This window comes from Rhamphochromis sp. 'chilingali' (assembly GCF_963969265.1).
Source record: "Rhamphochromis sp. 'chilingali' genome assembly, chromosome: 11".
In the NCBI taxonomy this organism is placed as follows: domain Eukaryota; kingdom Metazoa; phylum Chordata; class Actinopteri; order Cichliformes; family Cichlidae; genus Rhamphochromis; species Rhamphochromis sp. 'chilingali'.
In genome coordinates, this window is record NC_137938.1 from 2,711,340 (window position 1) to 2,735,247 (window position 23,908).

General features: G+C 39.9%; 3 protein-coding genes and 1 long non-coding RNA gene across 10 annotated transcripts; 1 reads left to right on the top strand and 3 right to left on the bottom strand.

Moving 5' to 3' along the window:
* Positions 1-956: 956 nt before the first annotated feature.
* Positions 957-9,738, top strand: LOC308406498 (uncharacterized protein). 2 transcript variants are annotated; one of them, XR_013973553.1, is made up of 5 exons: positions 957-1,049; positions 7,264-7,360; positions 7,734-7,844; positions 8,293-8,459; positions 8,791-9,738. XR_013973553.1 is itself a non-coding variant. In XM_080897542.1 (5 exons), exons 1-5 carry the CDS (start codon positions 6,328-6,330, stop codon positions 9,251-9,253), a joined length of 1,194 nt encoding a protein of 397 aa, XP_080753668.1. In that variant the 5' UTR covers positions 5,797-6,327; the 3' UTR covers positions 9,254-9,738. The 2 variants fall into 2 exon arrangements, 1 of the variants encoding a protein (XP_080753668.1); XM_080897542.1 differs by lacking the exon at positions 957-1,049 and adding an exon at positions 5,797-6,683.
* LOC308406502 (uncharacterized protein) lies at positions 2,195-5,631 on the bottom strand. 6 transcript variants are annotated; one of them, XR_013973555.1, is made up of 4 exons: positions 5,430-5,631; positions 3,871-3,921; positions 3,515-3,610; positions 2,195-2,971 (listed from the first exon to the last, which is right to left on the bottom strand). XR_013973555.1 is itself a non-coding variant. In XM_080897545.1 (4 exons), the coding sequence occupies exons 1-4, from the start codon at positions 5,092-5,094 to the stop codon at positions 2,654-2,656; spliced, it is 480 nt and encodes a 159-aa protein (XP_080753671.1). In that variant the 5' UTR covers positions 5,095-5,403; the 3' UTR covers positions 2,195-2,653. The 6 variants fall into 6 exon arrangements, 1 of the variants encoding a protein (XP_080753671.1); XR_013973556.1 differs by having other exon boundaries at positions 3,867-3,921; positions 5,430-5,537; XR_013973557.1 differs by lacking the exon at positions 5,430-5,631 and adding an exon at positions 5,093-5,409.
* A 1,478-nt stretch (positions 9,739-11,216) lies between the features above and the next one.
* On the bottom strand, positions 11,217-12,139 carry LOC308406503. Its single transcript, XR_013973560.1, has 2 exons — positions 11,910-12,139; positions 11,217-11,801 (listed from the first exon to the last, which is right to left on the bottom strand). It is a non-coding gene; the product is annotated as an uncharacterized lncRNA (long non-coding RNA).
* Positions 12,140-12,482: 343 nt separating this feature from the next.
* On the bottom strand, positions 12,483-16,525 carry LOC308405513 (uncharacterized protein; the record flags this gene model as incomplete). Its single annotated transcript, XM_080896185.1, has 11 exons — positions 16,401-16,525; positions 15,487-15,512; positions 15,092-15,177; positions 14,911-14,943; positions 14,244-14,315; positions 14,047-14,135; positions 13,832-13,934; positions 13,453-13,555; positions 13,321-13,373; positions 13,134-13,212; positions 12,483-12,913 (listed from the first exon to the last, which is right to left on the bottom strand). Exons 2-11 carry the CDS (start codon positions 15,491-15,493, stop codon positions 12,483-12,485), a joined length of 1,056 nt encoding a protein of 351 aa, XP_080752311.1. The 5' UTR covers positions 15,494-15,512; positions 16,401-16,525.
* Between the last annotated feature and the right edge of the window lie 7,383 nt (positions 16,526-23,908).

Sequence of the window (23,908 nt, forward strand, 5' to 3'; positions counted from 1 at the left end):
TAGCCCGGATCTGGCATCAAGCTGGCAGTTCTGACTGACTGGTGTGATGGCAGGGTGTCTGTCAACCAGATATGGGCCAGGTCTGGCAATGATGGCGCTATTTATGTTCCTATTTTAGTTAGAAGACCCAAATGCCATGCTGCAATACTATAATGTTATGGAGCCAATGTTTCAAATGCAGGTTTGACAGGTTTGTGAGTGTACACTTTATCCAAAGCCTAGTGAGGGTTTACTCATGTTTACCACTGAGTGGCTGTAGTCAAGAGGTAGAGCAGGTCACCTACTGATCGGAAGGTTAGTGGTTCGGTCCCTGGCTCCTCCAGTCTGCATGTCAAGAGTGTGAATGTGTATGAATGTAGTTAGGCAGCACGCAGTTTAGAGAAAGTGTGTGGTTGGGAGAATGTGGCATGTTGTATAGAGCACTTTGAGTAATCCGGCAGAGTAGAAAAGCGCTATTAAGAATCAGTCCATTCACTGTCTGAACAGAGTTTCGTCATGTTACTTTTGTACTATTATGTTCCGGCACGTGTTGTTATTACATGGCTTGATTAAGGTACACATTAGGCTGACATCTGGGGCCAGAGCTGAAACTGTTCTGGGCAAGCACAGGGCCAGCAGTGTGTCTGCAACTGGCCCGTGGCTGCACACAACTTACACTTGGCCCACATACCACAAAGAATGACGGCCCTTTGGTGGCCCAGACCAGGTTTGCCAGAGGTGAGCCACAGATGGGCCAGCACAGGACCACCAGTGTGTCTGCAACTGGCTTTGTGCTGGCCCATGTGTGGGCCACCTCTGGCAAACCAGCTCTGGGCCACCAAAGGGCGGACGATCTGATTTCCTCGTGTCAGCATTGTTCCCACATCATCATAATTAATGTTGTTCCAGGTTCAACATTGCAAGTGACCAATCACCTTCTTGTGACGTCATTCCTTTGCGACTTCGAAATACCCGCCTTCGATTATTTCGAAATACAAGTGAAGAAGCGAAAAACCGCCGCCTGTCCGCCGAATTTGAAGTCAATTTAGGATACTTTCCTTTAATAAACGGTAAGCATTATACATATGTTCCTCACTTGGCTTGCTGTTTGTTTGCTAGCGATAGGCTACTTGACAACAGCATTAGCTAACCAGTGTTCTCTAGACCAGCGTTCCCCAACTTTTTGGGTGTTTCATGGCCCGGGGGTTGGGTCAGGCAAAATTGCAGTAGCTTCCCTGATCATTTTACAAACATAAGTGAAGAGAATCTGGACTAAAAGGCCTAGACTTATGGTTGTGTGCTGAATCTATGAATCAAACTATCACCTGGAAACATAATTAACTGGTCCATAGCTGTGAAACTGGACATGAGTTCTTGATTCTATGGAGATTAACAGTAATCCAGAAATTTACAAATTTGTCCTGGTACATCGCGTAAATGTCGTCCCTGGGACATCGCGTAAATGTCGTCCCTGGGACATCGCGTAAATGTCGTCCCTGGGACATCATGTAGAAGTTGCCCTGGGACATCGTGTAGATGTTGTCCCTGGGACATCATGTTAAAGTTGCCAGAGACATACCATATGAAAGTTTAGCTTCTTTTAGCCCCTGTTTGTTTTATATTATTTTATATATATATATTTTTTTAATATTATATTTAATATTTACATTGTATTGCAAAAAACCCCAAAACAAGTTAAAATGAATTAATGAATATTGACTAATTAAACCTTCGTTATTTTTCCACCAGAAATGGACGATATAATTACACTGTAAAACCTAATAAGTTCACAGAACTCAAAAATTGTTGTGTAACAGATTACACAACAATTTTTTAGTGATGTTTTTAAAAGTTTTAAGTTTAACTAAAATAAAAATTATAGTTGCAGTTGCCTTAAATTACCTCAATGTTAACTCATAAATGTTGATATTCCTCAACTTATAATTAGGGAGTAATAAACTCAAAATGTTCAATTTTTTCAACTTAATTAAGGTGGGAAATACACTCAAAATATTTTACATATTGCAACTCATACGATGTGGGAAATAAACTCAAACTTTTTCATATTTTCTAACTTATAATATGGGAAATAACACTTAAAATCTTCAATATTTTTTAAAATACTGTGGGAAATACACTTACAAATAATTCTAAACTGTTTACCCAGTAAATTATAATCAGCTAAAAGTGTTAGAAAACATGAAAGTAACAACACTAACAATTTAACAACTTTTTATTAAACACAATGTGCTTTTAAAAAGGCACAAACAACAGAGCTCACTCATAAAAAAGTGCTTCATAAATAAAACAAGAGAAAAAGACTCCAAGGGTCTCCATCTCAATTCTAAAATTCAATAACATTTTCAGTATTAACAGCAATTGCAGCTATTAGAACATTGATGCATTTAACACTTACTGTACCTTGACAGCTGCAGCTCACTTTCTTTTTTAAAAATACATAAAAAAAACAGTACTGGTTTCCACTGCTGTACTTATAGGGAACAAACATCAAGGCAGTGCATTTACGTATTAGGCAACAGAACATTAAACATGAATAGTGAACTGAACAGTCATTCATCTTAAATGTGAGGTAGAAGAGGCAAATGATTAGGAAAAAAACAAACAAAAAAGCTTCCTCAATACTCAGCTTAACAAGTAGTCCATTCTGAGTGATTCACTCATTGAACAAATCATTCTTCAGCATCAGTAGACGCCCTTTCAGTGGTTTGTTGTCCTCAAGGCACATCACAACCTTCTGGATAAATGTGAATGTAAGCTCAAGTTTCTTTGGGTATTGTAGGTCTAATGCATAGATGTACCCAAAGAGCAGGAGAAATGACTCAGCCAGATTTGTGGGACCATTCACAAGTATTTCATCCTCAACGACAATGCAGATGCTTTCGGGACTGAAGAGGGCCGAATCAGTAGTGTCATCCGTGACAACTGTCAGCAGAGCCACAGGAGTGTCAGTGAGGTCTGGACCATCTGCTGACTGCAAAACAAAAATAATACAAGAATGAGTTCAGCCCCACAAGGACACAAATCATGCTATTGATTAGAGGTGTGAATCTTCATAAGTCGCACGTTTCTTTTAGGATTATAATGTCAACGATTTAATTTGATATTGCGATACATCATGATGCATTACAATAATCTTAATTTGGGTTTGGTTTCAAAACATATGTGTAAATAAATGTTTTCAATAATAAATATATGCCAAGATATTTGTTTTTGTTATTTACCAAACATTTCTCTGACCACAACATGGCACCTCCAAAAAAATAGAACACTTGAATTTTAAAAAGGGAGATAGTTTTTATCTGCAGATTTTTTTTGTATAATAATCTTTCAACTATTTTCATGTTTTCTGGTTTATGCGTAACAATCTTCTTGCAATCTTATTCAACAATAGTTGATATATGGGAGAAAACAAGTCAGATGAGGACTGTGTTGAACATCCTTCCTGATATACACCCTGGTTCTCCTTGAGTTCTGAGCGATGTCATATGGTTGATGCTGAGGCCAGTACACTTACATCACAAGTCCTGAATAACGTGGAGGCATCTTCACGCAGGTACACAGGAAGTGCACGAAGGACGAGGGCCCGTCTTGTATTTACATCATGCTGTTCCTAGATGAACACACAATATCTATTAGAATAGTATTTACACAAATGCAGAGTAAAAACAAAGTGTTGGATAGCCATGTTCTGATTGTCATTGTTATAGATCAGAGGTGTCCAAACTTTTTGTGTAACGGGCTAAACCTGTCAATCTAGAAGGGTAACCCAAAAAAAATCTAAAAATTTTGAATAATTCAAGGCAAAATTCTCTAGTTTCTTTGTATTTATTTTTTATTTAAATTGGGACACAAATTATAAAACTCACCCACTGACAACTGGTGAAATGTTGACTCTCTGTAGCGCTCTTTGCAGTCTGATATCTGTAAACAATATGTGCACAAAGACGACTTATTAATGTTCAAAAACATTTTTTGCACAGCACACACACACAAGTAGTCAGCTGATCTCATCTGATGCAGATCTGCTCCTTGATCAAGTGACATTTGTCCGGATTTTTGGCACGAGTGACGTCGAATCAGCACCGCAGCTGGATGGCCCGATTTACATACCCAGCGCAGCTGATACTCACTACAATAATTTACTAAGATTATATGCACTCCTGTTATTAAGTCCAGTTCAGTCTGTTAATGTTAACAGTTTCAAACTAATGTTGATAGGTGTGTTGCTAAGCTTAATAACTTAAATAACAAACTTGAAATTTACCCGTCCTATTTTCCCTTTTATTGTTTTTTCTCTGTGCTGTAAATCTTCTGTCTAAGAAGAAATCTGAGGCTGCTGTTCTGAAAATAAGCTACCAAAGCTTTTTCTGAATGAATCAATAAAGATCCATTTATGGAAAGCTGTGATGAAAGCAGTTTTGTCTTTAATTATATTCAACAATATAACATATTCGACCACTTTTAAGTGATTTTGTGATCTTTAATACACTTTAATACACTAAAGTTAAGGTTATTTACCTAATTTCTAGTAAGTAGCCCTCAGTGAAAAAAGTTTGGACACCCCAGCCTTACAGGTTAGGGAGTATTTGTGATCCGCACAGTCTGCATCAATGATTCTTTCTTAGCCTGGGAGCAGAACGCGGCTCTTTATTTTCATTTCATTTCAATTTATCTAGCAAAGATCGATAGGGTTTGGCTTAAAGGTGTCAAGGAGGCACCTCAGTCTGGCTGGTTGAGCCTTGTCGAATTAGCGCGAACAATTTAGCTGAACTTCGTTCGTAGCACCGAGTTCGACCAGTGTATAATGTTAGGCTGAATCAGGCGATGCATTTTTCCGCAAGCCTTGACTTGTAGAGCTCGCTTAGTGGAATACCCCTCTAAACTGTTAAAAGGATTTCGAGATTATCTCACAACCACACATTTGAGACTACGAAAAAATACAAACGTGTCTAATTACCATCATGATAACACACTCATGTTGTTTATTATTGTTCGCTTCATGCTAGCACACACACACAGCTCAACAGCGTAAACTACTGACTGTGTAACACGGACACTTATTGAAATAAGTATACTCACAATACGCACGTACATTACCGGCGAATACGACAACCAGTGGAAAGTTTTAGTAGAAAGTTCAAATGCATGGAGCTAGAACTGCCACCGTCAACTTCCCGGGCAAGAATACAATGCATTATGGGAAATGTTGTCCCCCACGGAAAACCGCCAAAACGTTACATCATTCTAATTTGAAATAACATTACGTATTTGTCACATTAGAAAACTTCTAAAATTACAATTACTTGGATTCGAATTCATTTATAACAAACATTCACTGTGCACAAAGTACGAATATATTTCCAGTAAAAAATAAAAAAGAATGTTTATCGAAATTAAATTTAAACAAAACAAAAACACGTTAGACTTACCAAATTTAGGGCAGTTGATGAAAAAAAAATAAGGTGGTGGTCGTGGTGGGTTGAAGTTGGGGACTCTTAATCCACACGGGCTGGCCAAAACTTCCCCGTATCAAGGTAAATTCAAGATGGCTGACTAAGCTTTCCTGAGGGAGCGACAAGACTCCACCCACCAGAACGTCACTAATATATGCTTCTTAAACTTTTTGAGCGTTCCAAAAAATTTAGCTAAAAAATATTGAGCCCTATTCAATTAAAGCTGCATAAAAGCCAACAGAGCTCAATACTTTATAGTTTGCTCAACTACAAAACGACATTTGAGTGTTATGAGCTTATTAGTTATGAGCTAGAACAACTGTTAGGGATTACAGTGTAGAAGAAGTGTTCTGAATGACGAAAAAAAAAGAACTGGAAAAGACACACAACTTTGTGTGCATGTGTCACAATGCCAGGAGGACCCATTCAGTGTTGTGTTAGAAAAATTGAACTCATTAACCCTTCATGGACATTATAAATGTTTAAATGTTGCCTCAGGTAAAGACAGGAAAAGAGACTATTACAAATTCAACTGCATCAGAGCTGGGAAAAAAGTCGAAACAGCTACAGAGCAGTGGGCTGTAAGGCCTATGTTTCATTTAAAGTACTCAAATGTTGGAAAGACCACACAGTCATCGTGCAGCGTACATATGATAAGCATGATGGGCATGATCCTTCGGACCCAAAAGACGCACATTTCAACAATATTTCCAGTGATTTGAGGAGGAAGATTGAGGAACTGCTTTCCCTTGGAACTAAGCCAGCCATCATACTAACCGAATGTCATAAATGGGCCAAAGAACATGGACACAGAGATCTTCACAACAGAGAGCATTTTGTCACACCACGTGACATTGACAGTGTTAGAACCTGCATGATGAGGAAGAAGCACTTTAACTGTGGAGACAGTCAAAGTGTACATACCTTACTTAATGGAAAACATCAAGAACATGTTCTCTTCTATCAACCATACACATCTGACCAAGAACTAATGATTGTTTTGCAGACACCTGTAATGAAATCAAACATGGAGAACTATGCAAAACAGTTAGTATTTGTTGACACCACGCACTGCGTTAACCAGTATTCATTTCCCTTATTCACACTTGTTGTAAGAGATGATCATGGGCATGGAGTCCCTGTGGCCTATGCTATTGTCAGCAACGAAAGTCAGAAAACCCTGGAAACTGTTCTTGGAATAGTTTGTGAGCATTTCCCAACTTCCCCGAGGTAAATAATACATTGACAGCTATTAATTTTGAAATAATTCCTTTTCAAAAAAGTTATAACATGCCAGAATCTAATGCTATAGCTGCAGCATGGGCTGCAAAAAACTTTCCTTTCCAGTTGTTAAAGCTATTCCTATAGGCTGTATGCAGTATTTTATATTTATTATTATTAACCTTTATTTAACCAGGAAAAGTCCCATTGAGATTAAAAACCTCTTTTGCAAGGGAGTCCTGGCCAAGAGGCGACAACACGTTGAAATTACAAAGTTACATACATATTATAAATAACAATTACATTTTAAAAACATTTTTCTCTGGCTCTCTCAATCTGGACTTAAAAGCATTTAATGAAATAAGATCTGCTATCTTCCAGTCTTTTTGCATCATGTTCCATGTGAAAGGGGCAGCATAAGTAAAAGCCCTCTTTCCCAGTTCAGTTCTGGCAAATGGAACATTGAGCAATAAAAGATATATCTACTTGTGAGTTGAAATGTTTAATTTGGCATTGAAGTGGTGCTTTGAGATAGCAAAAACATTTTCATACTGTTTAATCTCATTTAGTGTTTTCTTTTTTTCTGTAGAGCATTTATGGTTGACAAAGACTTTGCGGAAATAAATGCTTTGCAGAAGGTTTTTCCAGAGTCAGCTATCCTTCTATGCTGGTACCATGTCTTGCAGGTAAACCACATTGTTTTCTTTTCACGTTGTCTAAGATGCACCTGAAACACATTTTTACAACAGGGTCCTGTTGTTATGATTTGCCTCATTGTGATATTCACCTACTCAGGTTAATGAATATAAAGGGATAAAATGTTGAGTGACTATGTCCATCCATTTAAGACCACAGTGCACTCATCTTCTGGTGGCTGCTTCCCAAAGCTCTTTTTGACATTTAAAAATATGTTTGCCTGGTTGATTTCTGTAATGCACAGGTCCTCTTGTCCAGTGAGTGACAAAGTTATTTTTGGACGTCAGCTTTCTTTTATGCTTTTTGTACAGCTGCTCCTCTGTCTCTCTCTCCAGATTAACTTTTTTTCTCTTACATTCACAGGCTGTTAATCGATGGCTTTCAAAATCAGAGTCCGGGGTCCATGGGCTTTCTAACACCCAAAAGAGAAATGAAATCATTTCTTTCTTTTGTAAGCTGAAAGCTTGCACATCTGTAAGTGTAATTTGTCTATTTCACATTTTGATTTCTTGATTACACTAAGAGCATAATAACTTTCAGTTGCTAAAAAAAGTTACAGAGAGATACAAAATAGATTTTTGAAACAATTTCTAAAACTGGCTTCTTATCTTGCTTATCAAAACAAGTACTTAAGCTGTGCAGACCATCATTGTGTCACCCACTGTGCAGTAGAACTTGTGAGTGGGATTCTTTCACAGACAGATGCTGAAACCAAATATGCTTATAGGTTTAGTGTTCCTTCTTAGCCATTGTAAGGGAAGAAATAATTGCTTCTTAATACAAAAACACGACATATTATTAATAACTTAAAATTCTTAATGTTATTCAATAAAAGGAAAAGGGCTTCAATACATAATATTAAAGATTTCAATAGGTCTGTTAAATGGATTGAAATATATTCTGTTGCATCCAATTCTCTTAGGAGGACGACTTTAAAGCCACATCAGCAGAGTTCTGCCAGACATTTAAGCAATACCCTTTGGTGTGCCAGTATTTTCAGAAGCACTGGGAAGGCATTGGCCACATGTGGTGTGACTACGGCCGTCGCTTCAGTCACGCTCGTTCTGAAACAAACAATGTGATTGAAAGGTGTGATTTATTATTTTGACCTCATTCGATTGTATTGCTGAAAAAAAGATATTATGCTTTAATCCAAGAGGCTAAACTGAGTAGGTTCGTCATGTCATTGCCAGAACAGGTTTTAGGCAAATCCTTTAAATTCTAGCAGCGTTTTTTATGTTATCACAACAAAAAACAGAGTAGGTGGATTTGCCTAAATCAGCTAAACCGGCACAGAGCATTCCTTTATAAAAGACGTGTGCAATAGGTATTCCAATTTTTAAAAAATAATACAGTCTTGATTAAAACTTTAAATTCCTTCAATTACAGTTACTAATCATTTCAAATAACTGTTTTTCAGATTTTTCCACCGCCTGAAATACCAGGTTTTATCTGGCTACAAGAATAGGCGTCTGGATGATCTGATTGAAGTGCTCCTAGGGAAGGCCGACGACTACTTCTCAGTCATAAAAAGCCTGCAAGATGTGGGCCGCATGAAAAACAGGTTTGCTGACACCTTGTCTCAAGTTTCAGACTCTGCTTCAAGACTGATGGAAAGTGGTTGGGCTCTTAAAATTACAGTCAAGAACAGCCATGGAGTTAATGCATATCAAGTCCCATCTGAGTCAAGAGAAGACATGGTGTATGATGTCTGCCCTGTTGAGTCCTACTGCAACTGTACATATGGCTTACGAGGACTTCTTTGCAAGCATCTAGTGCTACTTGCAAAATTAGCAGAGGCTGACAATGACATCTATCCAAACATGGAAACAGACCTTGGCAAGAATTGCAGTGAAAGAAAGGCATTACTTTGTACACTGTGAGGACTTGAAAGTGATAAAAATGCCAAGTTTGTTTGGAAATCTGTGTTTTTTTGCATCGGCTGAAACACTTCAGTGCACTTGTTGTACGTTCTCTCACTATAACACATGTGCTTGCCTGAAGGTGGCTTGTAGCCATTTTAAACAAATGAAAAACTCTCTGAAAAGTCCTCTATCAACTTTGAATGACACTCCTGTAGTTGAAAGCACAGACAAAAAATGCACAGAAGGTGCAGTTGGAAAACTAAATGCTGTTTTAGACACAGTTAAACAGTGGGCATTCATTCCAGAGGGTATTACTGCAATGATAGATGAACTGCATACAAATGTCTTAAAAACAAAACAAGTAGGCAAAAGTATATGCCAGTACGAAATAAAGACGACAGATAATGCACGCAAAATTAGGCCATTGTATTCTAGCAAGAAACGTTCGGCCAGCATCGACATTCCAACAGTCTGTGAAAATGAATGTGAACAGTCGATAACCACTGAAAGGGAGACATCCTCTGGAGAAAATGAAAACCTTTTGGAATAGAAAAAAGAGAAGAGTTAAAGCTAAGTATATGCACAAGTAGACTTTTGTGTGACATTTCAAAGGGACTGCATCCATTACTTCTGTTTATTGAAACTAAAGCTGTCTTAACTTTCTGCCAAGGAACAGATGAAAAGAAATTGTTTGCTCTCTCAAGCAGTTGTTATTTATGTGTGTTATTCATTACGTTGGCTTGGTTGCTGTTTTTGATACAAATTCATCTGTGCCCATTGTAATATTTTCATATGTTACTATTTTTATATTGCTATGCATTATAAATAAAGGATTACTTATTACTATTAAAGGTCTGCATTTGTAATTGTTGGTATTATTTATAAAATATGCGCTCTTAAGTTTTCTGCTCCATAAAACGATACCTGTCACTTTTTGGACATAGAGTATCAGCTGTTGAGAATCCTGGCTCATACAAAATAGAAGTAAAAGGTTTCAACATCCAGCCTTTTTATGATTAAATACAAAGTGTAATAACAGAGTTATTGGGGTGTGATTTTGTTAATAGTTAGTCTTAAGTATAAGTTTAATAGTAATGAGTAAGAAAATATAGCCAGAATAATGGAATGAGACTAACACCTGACCTCACACTGAGATTTGGTATGAAGTGGCATGTTTGTGCTAATGCTGACATTGGGGCTCAGAGTTCCTCTGTGTGTATATATTTGTGAACGTTAACTTGGCTAATGTCCAAGGGTTTGACTGCTTTCCTGTTGGATTGTATCACAAAGAACAGGGATAAGAGCACCAGTGGCCGTGCACACCCTCATATCTCTCCTTCACCCGATCATTAGTGTTGGAAACCGGCATTAGCTCAGAGTAGATTAGACTTCAGTATAGTGCAAGTGATTTGATTTTATGATTATTTGATTCAGTTTTTTCTGTGTTCAAGCTCAATTACTTTAATAAAATATGTTGAATTCAAAAATTATAAACTGTGGACATTACCCTTTTAAACCTTTCTGAAACAAGACAGGTAAAAACCAGCGTATAAAAGTTTACATAGGTATAAATAGCTCTAACACTTTACTCCAGCCTGGCGTCCACACATGTGGACATCACATTTTGGGTTATTTAGACCAAAATACTAAATCTTGATCAACAAGCGCCTGATATACAGTTACGAGGACATTATACTGCAACTGTTCTATCGAAATTTCAAATGAATGTCCTCATGTGGCTCTCATTTTTCTCAGAAACAAAAATTAGGTAAAAAAAAACAAAACCTGGTAATTCTTTCTTTTTACATTCATCGGGTTCCAATCGGCCCAAATATCAAAGAGAAATTAAAAATGCATGCCATGGAAGATTTCGGGTCTTAGGGGGTTAAAATGACCAGACCCCTCCGGCCTGTTTTCCAGGCCACTAAATTAAACCCAGTCAATTACCAATTGAACAGAATAAAAACCTACGAGGTCCACTAATAGTCCAAAAGTCCAAATCTTTAATAGAAAAGACAGGCAGAACTCAAACAAACAATAATCCAAACGAGGAGCATATATACACACTGGAAAGTAAATAATTATAAGTTATTAAATCAGACTAATTAAATACAGTAAAACTAATAAGGGAAGACGAACACACGGGAAATAAAAATAACAGTGTAAACATACCAAAACTCAAAATAAAACAGGAAAGCTACTACAAACCGAGTGTGACACAATTACATTCATATTGAAACATATGTGATAATTTTCTTTCTTTGTAGCATTTTTAAGATATGTGTTAGAACAGTCATTATGCTGTTTGGATTAGGAACCAATCATTTTTGCCAAATAGTTAACACAAACTTAGAACAACAATGAACAATTTTCAAGATTCTGATTTACAGAACAAACAAAAGTCACAAAAGGTTTCATTATTTAAGAGACAAGATCAAGTTTTTCACACAGGAATGAAATGACAGAATCCAGTGCAGCGGGGCCAAAGGTGTGTGTCAGCAAACTGAAGGTTGAGGAATCAGTCAGCTCATGTTTAAGATTGTGTTGGATTTTGAGAAGAGTCTGTCTGTTATTAGAAAGTAAGATTAACAATGTTACACCAATAACCCAAATACGGGGAAATGACAAATAATACCAAAAAAGATACAACTTTCATATTGTTTTACTAACTTACTTTGTCATATCAGCACTTGAATGGTCGATGCCTTTACAGACCATGTCTGTTGTGACATCGCAGGCCAATCTTCCGGCAAACCCGAGGGCTAGCTCCCCAGCCTCCTCTTCACTCAGAACACTAAACACTGTTACTTTAGTTTTGGCCTTCTTAGGCCTGTCAAGAATCATTGCGGGCAGTTTGGCTTTACGGCCCTAAAAAAGAAAAAGTGCAAACACCAAAAGAGCAGAGAGAGAGACACACACGCGCACAAAGTTAAATGCTTTTGTTTACATGGTGTAATTGTGTATATGTTGCAGCAAATGCACAATTTCCAGCCACATTGTCACTTCATTGATACGAGTAACCCGGATTTATTTCAGGTGACATCAAAATCACGAAATGTATACCTACCCCAATCAAACCTCTGCTTGGATTCTGCGCTTGATCTCGTCTTCTGTTATTGTGTAGGTTTTCTTTTTTGAGCTTGGTACAGATAAGCGACCATGCACTCTGTAAACTGTACTAGTTCCTTCTGAATCAGTTTGAAATTCTGCATCTGCATCGATCCTGTCAACATCATCAGCAGCAGCATTATCTGTACTCAGACTTGTGCCGTATACTTTCTTTTTCTTTGTCTTCAGTCTGTGTGCCTTCATCTCTTTCAGTCTGTGTACCTTCATCTCTTTCAGTCTGTGTGCCTTCATCTCTTTCAGTCTGTGTACCTTCATCTCTTTCAGTCTGTGTGCCTTCATCTCTTTCAGTCTGTGTACCTTCATCTCTTTCAGTCTGTGTACCTTCATCTCTTTCAGTCTGTGTGCCTTCATCTCTGACTGTCAGTCCTCCTATCTCACTGTTACTTGTCGGTTTGCTGCAGATGTTCTCTCCCTTAGGAACTTTTCCTTTGTCATTCGCTGCCTGATGCTTTCCCTGATGACATTCTTCACTGGCTACTTCTATTGCTCCTCCTGTATAGCCACCCACTATGCTGCACAACTCCTTTCCCTCTGCTGTGCTGCACTGTGCTGTTACATAACGAAGAATGATATAAACAGCACTATATCAATTTAATTGTGTTGGGAAATCCCCACAATACGACACAGTTATGTCTAAAATAGTTTTGTGTAAAAACTGGATCTTGAAACGTCCACTTTAATTACACAGTCCGGGTGTGCAAAGGCAAAATTACGAAATTTTTTTCACTTTAAACATTTTTGGACATTGTTTAGTTATATTGTGACTTACTCTCACAGAAGATACAGATGCCACAAACAGACTTTGAACAACGCATGTGCTTGTATGCACCACATTTCTGGCACTGCACCTGTGAATTAAAAAAAAAAAGAAGAAGAAGAAATAAACAAACAAAAAACAAATGAACAAAGTCCATTAAATAAACAATCTATATGGCTAAGGACATGTCATAGCGTACCCGGTCTTTGGCTGCAATCACACACCAGCACTGACTGCACTTCCTAGTTCGATCTGCAAAATATAATTTGTTTAAGTACAAGTTACATTTTCCAATGTTAGAGAAAAAGAAGGCAGCTAATTTTATCTGTACCTATTGAGGAAAATAAGTAGTGGCAAAGTCGGGACCTGAGCTTTGTGATTTCAGTGTTGTACTCCTCCACGTGTGTTTTACCGTCAATGAGAGATTGGGCAAACTAATAATTGACGAAGAAGAAAAAAAAAAAAAAAAAAGAACAAAAAGAATTAGATTAACAAAGAAATGTTTGTTTGTTTTTAACCCCCCCCCCCCCCCCCCCACACCGAGAAAAAAAAACAAAAAAACAGAGCAACCAAAGCAAAGCATTACTGCTGAAATGGTTCAATCTACAAAAAAAATTGAGATTTTACCATCCTGCCTCTAAGGCTTTAAAAACTGAATAGGCAAAAATGTAAACATTACTTATATAGGTAAAAGCTATAGTTTTCAGTACCATGACGACATGCACTCCACATGAGTTCCCATCCTGTTGATGTGGGTGGCTCACATGTGACAAGGTCCACTCTCCAGCGCAGCCTCTTGCTGAAGCAAATGAGCTGAGAGATCGCAGTTATTACAAATAAAAAGCATATAGAGAAATCAATAACTACGTTCGGTAATGATTTCAATTAAATTAAATATGTTATGTTAAATATGTTAATTAATTACCTCCAGTTTTTCAACACCGCACTTTTTCTGACCTCCGACTCGCCAAATGAATTCATATAGACTATGGTCCTCTTGGGTATGTCACAAAACTGTTTTGTAAAAAGATGGATATGGTAGGCTTGGGCCTTGAGCTTTCCTAATGAGGGACACTGAAAAGTATCATGCACTAGAGAGAGTGCAAAATCTGTGCAACTTACAAACAAGGTCCAGTGGCTGCCGTTTTCCAGACAGGCTCCAATCAATTTCTCATACATCTGAAAGATGTTTTTCTGGAAATAAAAAGAATGTGACAAGTATGTTTTTCTGTCAAGAATGACACTGCAAAACTGCAAAAGCTTGTCAGGTGAGACTTGTAATTAATTCTGCAGATACACAAACATATAGAAAGTGTCATTTTTGGTTTACATTAATTAATTTCTATAGTGTGTACAAAACAAATCAAGACCACAGACTCAACACGCACCACTCAATTTTTGGTGTTCTTTATCAGTTGGCCAAGACAGAAATGTTTTAATCTGTGTGCATTGCTTTTGAACAAGTCTTTACACAGAAAAGGTTTCAGAAAGGTGTTTTTCAGGTTCTTCTGACAAGGCTTCAATTTTGGAAAATGCTGTTTGTTTATAGTGGCAACTTATAAACCCTTTGTGATAAGAACATAGTTACCACAGTCCAAGTCATACCTTCAAAAAGTATGCACTTTGTGCTCTTGTGGACCCATCCAAAATTTATCCAGTGATTTGGCTTGGTATTGGATAAATGTGAGGGAAATTCTATAAAAATAACAAATACACCTATGTTTTCAAATACATTACAAAAAACGTAAACATGCTATGTCATTATGATCAAACAAGCTTTTCAACATACCTCACACTGCAAATAGATTAGGCCATCTATTACCTTATAAAACAAATAAATAAATACATATAAATAAAAACAGAACTAAGGAATACGATTCATTAAGTAAATTGTACAATAAAGTGTATTTAAAGCAGAATTTAACATTAGTTTTATGACAACATAAAAGGATTTTTATGTCAAGAGGTACCTCATCTGAAATGTTAGTCTGGTCAAACAGGGATTTCAAACTTGAAATACCAATAGAGTTTGGTCCAGCTACTCCCACAAGGTAATCTGTGAGAAAGCATATGCTGTAGTCAACAGATATCATTTTCTTTTTGCATGCTGCAACCATCATCCATTTCAGTCTTCTAGGAGCTTTGTCTGGTTGTAGTTCTTTTTTCTCCTCCTCTCCCCTCATCTATTAATTAAATTGTTTTCTGACCTTCCTAACTGTTTCCGACCTGTCTTCCCAATGTGATGTTTAAGCAATATATGTATGGTCAGAAGGGGGTGAAATTTTCATTGCAGTTGTACGTGTAACATTGCATGTGATAATAAAAGGCTTGATTGGTTGATTATTCAACATGAGTTGACATTTACCTGACATTGTGAAGGAGTCACAGTTTCTGTAAGGGTGTAAGAACATAACATGTGGATTTGTTACACTTCTTTTTCACAAGTTAATAACAATCAATAATTTTCATTCCATTATTTACAAGCTATCACACGATGTCCCTGGGACAACATTTATACAATGTCCCAGGGACAACATTTACACGATGTCCCAGGGACAACATCTACACGATGTCCCTGGGACAACATCTACACAATGTCCCAGGGACAACATCTACACGATGTCCCTGGGACAACATCTACACAATGTCCCAGGGACAACATCTACACGATGTCCCAGGGACAACATCTACACGATGTCCCTGGGACAACATTTACACGATGTCCCAGGGACAACATCTACACGATGTCCCTGGGACAACATCTACACAATGTCCCAGGGACAACATCTACGCGATGTCCCAGGGACAACAATTACACGATGTCCCAGGGACAACATCTACACGATGTCCCAGGGACAACATTTACACGATGTCCCAGGGACAACATTTACGCGATGTCCCTGGGACAACATTTACGCGATGTACCAGGACAAATTTGTAAATTTCTGGATTACTGTTAATCTCCATAGAATCAAGAACTCATGTCCAGTTTCACAGCTATGGACCAGTTAATTATGTTTCCAGGTGATAGTTTGATTCATAGATTCAGCACACAACCATAAGTCTAGGCCTTTTAGTCCAGATTCTCTTCACTTATGTTTGTAAAATGATCAGGGAAGCTACTGCAATTTTGCCTGACCCAACCCCCGGGCCACGAAACACCCAAAAAGTTGGGGAACGCTGGTCTAGAGAACACTGGTTAGCTAATGCTGTCGTCAAGTAGCCTATCGCTAGCAAACAAACAGCAAGCCAAGTGAGGAACATATGTATAATGCTTACCGTTTATTAAAGGAAAGTATCCTAAATTGACTTCAAATTCGGCGGACAGGCGGCGGTTTTTCGCTTCTTCACTTGTATTTCGAAATAATCGAAGGCGGGTATTTCGAAGTCGCAAAGGAATGACGTCACAAGAAGGTGATTGGTCACTTGCAATGTTGAACCTGGAACAACATTAATTATGATGATGTGGGAACAATGCTGACACGAGGAAATCAGATCGTCCCCAAAGGGCCATCATTCTTTGTGGTATATGGACCATGTGTAAGCACATTGTGTGGGCCAGATCCGGGCCATATGAATTTTGCTATCTGGGATACAGTATCCACATCTAAACCAAAGAATAAAACAGTTAAATGTAGATTATTAAATATAGTGTCTCTCCTTCAAGTCTCTGTTAGAACATTTATTATAATTGATCAACAAATCGATTTACTCTGCCTTACACAAACCTGGTTGCAGCAGGATGATTATGGTAGTTTAAATGAATCAACACGTCCCCGAGTCACTCTAACTACCAGAAACCTCGAAGCACAGGCCGAGGGGGCGGTGTGGCAGCAATTTTTCACACCAGCCTATTAATCAACCAAAGACCCAGACAGACTTTTAATCGGTCGCAGCAGATGGCCCCGCCCCTCCCTGAGCCTGGTTTTGCCGGAGGTTTCTTCCTGTTAAAAGGGAGTTTTTCCTTCCCACTGTCGCCAAAGTGCTTGCTCATAGGGGGTCATATGATTGTTGGGTTTTTTCTCTGTATGTATTATTGTGGGGTCTACCTTACAATATAAAGAGCTTTGAGGAGACTGTTGTTGTGATTTGGTGCTATATAAATAAAATTGAATTGAATTGAGGGGCGTGAAGACTCCCTCCCTCCGCCCACTCATATGTGGTGTTGCTGCATGCTGTTCTAAAGTGCATTTAAAACATGGGAGGGGCATTGCACTCCCTGCCAGATAGCAGCAGAGAGGCTGGCAGTTTTGGGTCTACATGTATTTAAACCTGAGAGGTCGGCACTGGGACCAGAGTTGAGATTGAATAAACAGACTGTCCTCTGGATGCTGTTTAGTGTCCCCACCCCAACGGGTCAAAGTACCCTCTCCCTTAAGCCAACTCCCCAGTTGACCCCATTAGAATATGGCTGACCGTCTCCGACCACGTCTTCGCCTTGGCGTTGTACTTCTCGTTGTTTTATCTTTGGTTTTATGTTCTCTAGGTGATTGTACACTAATAACTTATGACAGAGACACGCTCCTGAATCTTCGGTTTTCCTGTTCTCAACGACCTGACTGCCTTGGGACCGCCGGTGCCGCTATCCCCCCGATGCCTGTCTCCCCTACCTATGTGACCTATCCTCCTCTTCCCATGCTCCGTAGGAAACGCCTCAGGAAACGGGGTAGGAGGAGCGGCGTCCGTGTCCGCGTTAAGGCTTATATCAGAGCCATGGCTATGGACTTCCCTTCTACAAGCCGTGAGCTATCCCGTTTCTTCCACTATCTCAGCAGCCACTCTGCGGCTAGATTGCTAACCCACCGTTGGATTTGCTCCGTCGGCCTTCAAACCTACCATGCTCGCCCAGTGGCTTACCACTCTGCCCGATTTTGGATAACACCGCCTGGCCGCGGTGTTCAACATAACAACCTTTGCTCCTTGCGACGGGCTACTACAAAGGTCCTGGCCCCCCGGATTCGGTTGGCCTTATTTAATGTCAGGTCTCTTTCAAATAAGGCCTTCCTCCTAAATGACTTTTTTCTCACCTCGGGACTGGATGTCCTATTTCTAACGGAGACCTGGACTTCTCCGGGTGAGTTCATCCCCTTCTCTGAGCTTCTACCTCCTGACTGTGCCTTCTTTAGCTCACCTAGGCTAACTGGTAGAGGTGGTGGCTTAGCCTCGGTTTTCAAAAATAAACATGATGCACGGCTGCTATCCTCTCCAACCTATTCCAGTTTTGAAGTTCAGCTATTGGAACTGACGGGCTCTCGGACCACTTTGTGTGTCGTGGTTTATCGTCCGCCTAAATATCATAAGATGTTTATCTCTGAATTTGCTGATTTTTTGGGATCCGTTCTTTTTAAATATGATTCTGTTATTGTTTCTGGAGATTTTAACATTCATGTCTGCTGTATGAATGACCAATTGGCTAAAGACTTTCTTGTGCTGACTGATTCTTTTAATCTTATTCAGTGGGTGAATGAGCCTACCCATGTTCAAGGCCACACCCTTGATTTGGTTTTTTCATTCAATGTGGACATTTGCATTAAGGAAATCAGGAATACTGGTCTCTCTGATCATTCCCCGGTCATCTTCGATGTAGACCTGGGTGATACTGGACAATACCTAAACTCTCCTCTTTATCCTACGCGCACTAATACCACTAATAATACTGTGGTCAACTTTATTTAGTATGCTGGATTGTTCTTCCCCACACACACTTGAGAACTCTACTAATACTCTTTTAACCACCTGTTCCTCGATTCTTAACATTGTTGCACCCATCAAAATGAAACGCCCTAGAACTTTCTCACAATGCTGGTTAAATGATTCTGTTCGTGCCCTACGACGTATATGTCGGCGTGATGAGAGGAAGTGGAGGAGTGATAGACTTCAGTCTTCTTATGATATTTTACGTATTAGCCGCTCGAAGTTCCAAACTGCTGCCAGAACGGCTAAAGCGGCTTTTCTCTCTAAAATTATTACCACTAATGGTGATAATCCACGAATTCTATTTAAAATTTTTAACTCTGTGGTGAACCCCCGTCCCTCTATGCCACTGCTGTCTTCCCCGGGTCTTTGTGGAAAATTCTCAAACTATTTTTTAGATAAAGTTTTATCCCTTAGATCTACTCTTCCTCTGGTGACTGATTGTATGTCTACTCCTGATTGTTCGGCCACTTTTTATCAATTTGAACCCGTTTCTCTCTCCACTCTGAAGCGTCTAATTGATAAATTGAACAATACTAACTGTGTACATGATGCTCTCCCATCCCGTATTGTTAAGGATTGTTTCAGTGTAATTGGACCTTGTTTATTGTCCATATTGAACTGTAGGCATCAAGGGCGCTGCCCTGGATTGGTTTAAATCCTATCTCTCCAATCGGCTCTCTACGGTACATCTGGCTACATCCTCTTCCTCGGCTGTACCTGTTTGCTGTGGTGTCCCCCAGGGATCTGTGCTGGGCCCTACCCTTTTCTCATTATACTTGCTTCCTTTAAGTGCCATCTTTGAGAAATACCATATTGCTTATCACTATTATGCAGATGATATCCAGCTCTATTTTGAGCTAAACGACGATCTTGCTCTGTCTCTGAATAGCCTCCGAGAATGCATGTCTGAGGCCAAGAAGTGGTTGTTGTCGAATTCTCTTATCCTTAATGAGAAGAAAACCGAGATTATGATTTTTGGTAGTAATGCCCTTCGTGCCAAACTTCGGGATGCCTTTGGTTTTCTTAGTTGTTCTCTCTCTGATACTGTCAGGAATCTGGGTGTCTTATTTGACAGCTCCTTTTCACTTGACAAACAAGTGTCTGCTGTTGTCAGATCTAGTTTTTACCAGCTTCGTCTTATCTCTAAGGCTAGGCGCTATATCCCGCATAAAGATCTCGAAAAGCTCATCCACGCCTTTGTAACATCGAGGCTAGACTATTGTAATTCACTTTATTGTGGTCTCCACTCTTCCCTTTTACATAGATTACAGACAGTTCAGAATGCTGCAGCTCGCATTCTAACTAAAACCAGCAAGTTTGCCCACATTACTCCTGTCCTTGCCGATCTGCACTGGTTGCCTGTCAAATATCGTATTCAATTTAAAATTTTGTTGTTTACTTTTAAAACTACTAACAACATTGCACCCAGCTACCTTAAGGACCTTTTAAACCCTTATGCTCCTGCTAGGGCTTTAAGGTCATCGTCACAGTTACTGCTGGCTCAGCCCAGATCTCGACTTAAGACTAGAGGTGATCGATCGTTTGCTCTTGTTGCACCTGTGCTGTGGAACAATCTCCCGATTGGCATCCGGGCATCTGATTCTATTCATTCTTTTAAATCACAGCTTAAAACATATCTTTTTAAACTTGCCTTCTCCACCTTTTAATTGCTGGTTTGTTTGTTTGTTTGTTTGTTTGTTTGTTTGTTTGTTTGTTTGTTTGTTTGTTTGTTTGTTTGTTTGTTTGTTTGTTTGTTTGTTTGTTTGTTTGTTTGTTTGTTTGTTTGCTGTGACCTATTGACCTCTTGTATTAATTCCCTCCTATCTTTCTATTGGTGTCTTTTATTATGGTGGTACAGCTTTTATCTTGCTATTACCCATGTGCTGTAGTCATTCTTATTGGTAGCTTTTATCTATGAACATAACTCGTTATTTTTATTTATCCGTTATCAATGTTTGAACCTTTTATTGTTTTATGTAAAGCACTTTGGTATGCCCAAGGCTTTTAAATGTGCTCTATAAATAAAGATTGTTGTTGTTGTTGTTGTTGTTGTTGTTGTTGTTGTTGTTGTAATAGAATAGAATAGAATAGAATAGAATTCAACTTTATTGTCATTGCACATACACAGGTACAGGGCAACGAAATGCAGTTTGCATCCATCCAGAAGTGCTTTAGTGATATAGATATATTACAATATATATTAGCAATAATATAGATATGTGAGTATATTACAGAAATGGGTCTATTATGGTATGTTATAATGTACACGGTATGAAGTATGTTGTGAAGCTCTCTCCTTAGCTCTTACTGGGACAGTGGCGCGGCTGCCCCTCTGTGGGTCTTCCTTGGTCTCTTGTGTTCTGGGGGCCTCTGGATGTCTGGAGTTTTGATCTCCTCCATACCTGCTTGATACCATAGAGGACAGGGCTGTGGCTCCCCACACTCTCTAGCAGATCATTACATGGAGAAACCTTTGGAATGCAAGCATGCTGATCCACACAGGTATGCACACAGGTGTACACATGGGTATTCACAGATGCGGACTACAGCTTTCTTGGCTGCTGCCTCAAAGCACACTGTGCGCTGTCTATCTTGCGTGCTGCACAATATCGTTTATTATTTAGTAACTATTGATATCTATGACTAGCTAGTTTATTGTGATGGTGCTTTTTTTTTTATTATTATGTTGCTCTTTGTTGTTTGCTGTCTCCCCTGTTTTTTTTGTTTTTCTTTCTCTCCATACAGGTGACCCAGGAGTTTTTTTTTTTTTTTTTTTGTTTTTTTTTTTTTTTTTTTTCTCTCTCTTCCCCCCCTTCTCACCGTCTCTTCTCCCCTTTGGTTTTCTTTCTTCCTCTCCCCCTCTTTCTTTCATTCTTTCCCCCTGTCCTATTAAAAAAAAAAAAAAAAAAAAAAAAGGATGACAAAGGATGAACTGAAGCTCCGCCATCACGTGATGTCACATGCTGCTGTTTCTGATGTCACTTCCAAAAAAAAAAAAAAAAAAAAAAAAAAAGTGAATATTCTATAACTATAAGTATGTACAGGCTGTAGTGAGTACAAGCTATGTACAGGATATGAACAGGATATAAATATGAAAAACTATACAGAATATGAAATAAATAACTTTACAGAATCTGGGATATACAGCTATACAGAAATGGGAACTATGCAAGTTGTAAACAGTTGTAGGTTAAAAATTATCGAATGTACAGAATGATTATTTACACAGAGCTATACAGTAGTGCAGTTAAGATAAGTGAGGGTGTAGATAGTTTCTACAGAGGCTATATAAAGTGCTAGTGGTTGTGAGTGGTGGTTCAGTCCATGTTATTATTGTGTGTTTGAGGGTACAGTTGTCCATTGTGGGTGTGTGTATGTTCAGTCCATGTGTTAACGTGGGTCAGATGTCAGGAGGCAGAGTTCAGGAGTCTGACAGCTGTGGGGAAGAAGCTGTTCCGGTACCTGGTGGTCTTAGTCCGGAGGCTCCTGTAGCGCCTCCCAGAGGGCAGGAGGGTGAAGAGTCCATGTGATGGGTGACTGGGGTCTTTGATGATTTTCCCAGCCCTTTTCAGACACCGCTTCCTGTAGATGTCTTTCATGGCAGGAAGTGGTGCTCCGGCGATGCGCTGGGCAGTTTTCACGACCCTCTGCAATGCCTTCCGGTCCGAGGCAGAGCAGTTCCCGTACCAGACTGTTATACAGTTGGTCAGGATGCTCTCGATGGTGCAGCGATAGAAGTTCACCAGGATGTCTGAGGACAGGTGGTTCTTCCTCAGAGTCCTCAAGAAGAAGAGGCGCTGGTGAGCCTTCTTGACCAGCTTGGAGCAGTTGGTCGTCCAGGTGAGATCCTCAGAGATGTGGACTCCCAGGAACTTGAAGCTGTTCACACGCTCCACAGCCGTCCCCTTAATGTGGATGGGTGGATGTGGGTCAGCATTCCTCCTGTAGTCCACGATGAGCTCCTTGGTCTTCTCGGTGTTAAGCAGCAGGTTGTTTGTGTCGCACCACTCAGCCAGACGATCCACCTCCTCCCTGTAGGTGGCCTCATCGTTGTCACTGATGAGGCCAATCACCGTGGTGTCATCTGCAAACTTAATGATGGTGTTGGAACCATCAGCAGGTCTGCAGTCGTGGGTGAAGAGGGAGTAGAGGAAAGGGCTCATCACACAGCCTTGTGGTACACCGGTGTTCATCGTGATTGTAGATGAACAGTGGTTATCCAGCCGGACATGTTGGGGGCGGTTGGTCAGGAAGTCCAGTAACCATTTGCAGATGAGGGAACTGATGCCCAGGTCTGTCAGTTTCCTGATGAGTTGTGAGGGGTGGATTGTATTGAATGCTGAACTGAAGTCTATAAACAGCATTCTGGTGTAGGTGTTGTTGTCCAGGTGTGAGAGGACAGAGTGCAGTGCGATGGAGACTGCATCCTCTGTGCTCCTGTTCTGGCGGTATGCGAATTGGTGGGGGTCCAGGGTGGGGGGGAGACAGGATTTGAAGTGTGCTAGGACCAGCTGCTCTAAGCACTTAGTGATGTTGGGGGTGAGTGCTACTGGTCATTGAGGCAAGATGGGCTGGAGTTTTTGGGTATCGGGACGATGGAGGTGGATTTGCAGCAGGCCGGTACCACAGCGTGGGCCAAGGACAGATTGAATATGTCTGTGAGCACTCCTGCAAGCTCCTCAGAACACGCTCTGAGAACACGCCCGGGGATGCTATCAGGACCTGCAGCCTTGTGGACATTGATCCTGCTCAGCACCGCTCCTACATCGGTAGGGGAGAGAGTCAGAGGTTGGTGGTCTGGCGTCACGTCTGCTTTGGTTGTGGTTGTGGGGTTCCCTCGCTCAAAACGAGCATAAAATTGTTGAGCTCGTTGAGGAAGGAGACATCAGAGGATGCGGGGGAGGGTTTGGTGGTCCTGTAGTCTGTAATGGTCTGGAGTCCTTGCCACATGCGTCGGGGGTTGGAGTTGGAGAAGTGTTCTTCTACCTTCTTTTTGTAATGGCGTTTGGCTTTTTTGATGCCCTTCTTTAGATTAGCCCTGGCTGTAGTGTAGGCGTGTGCATCTCCTGACCTAAAGGCGGTGTTGCAGG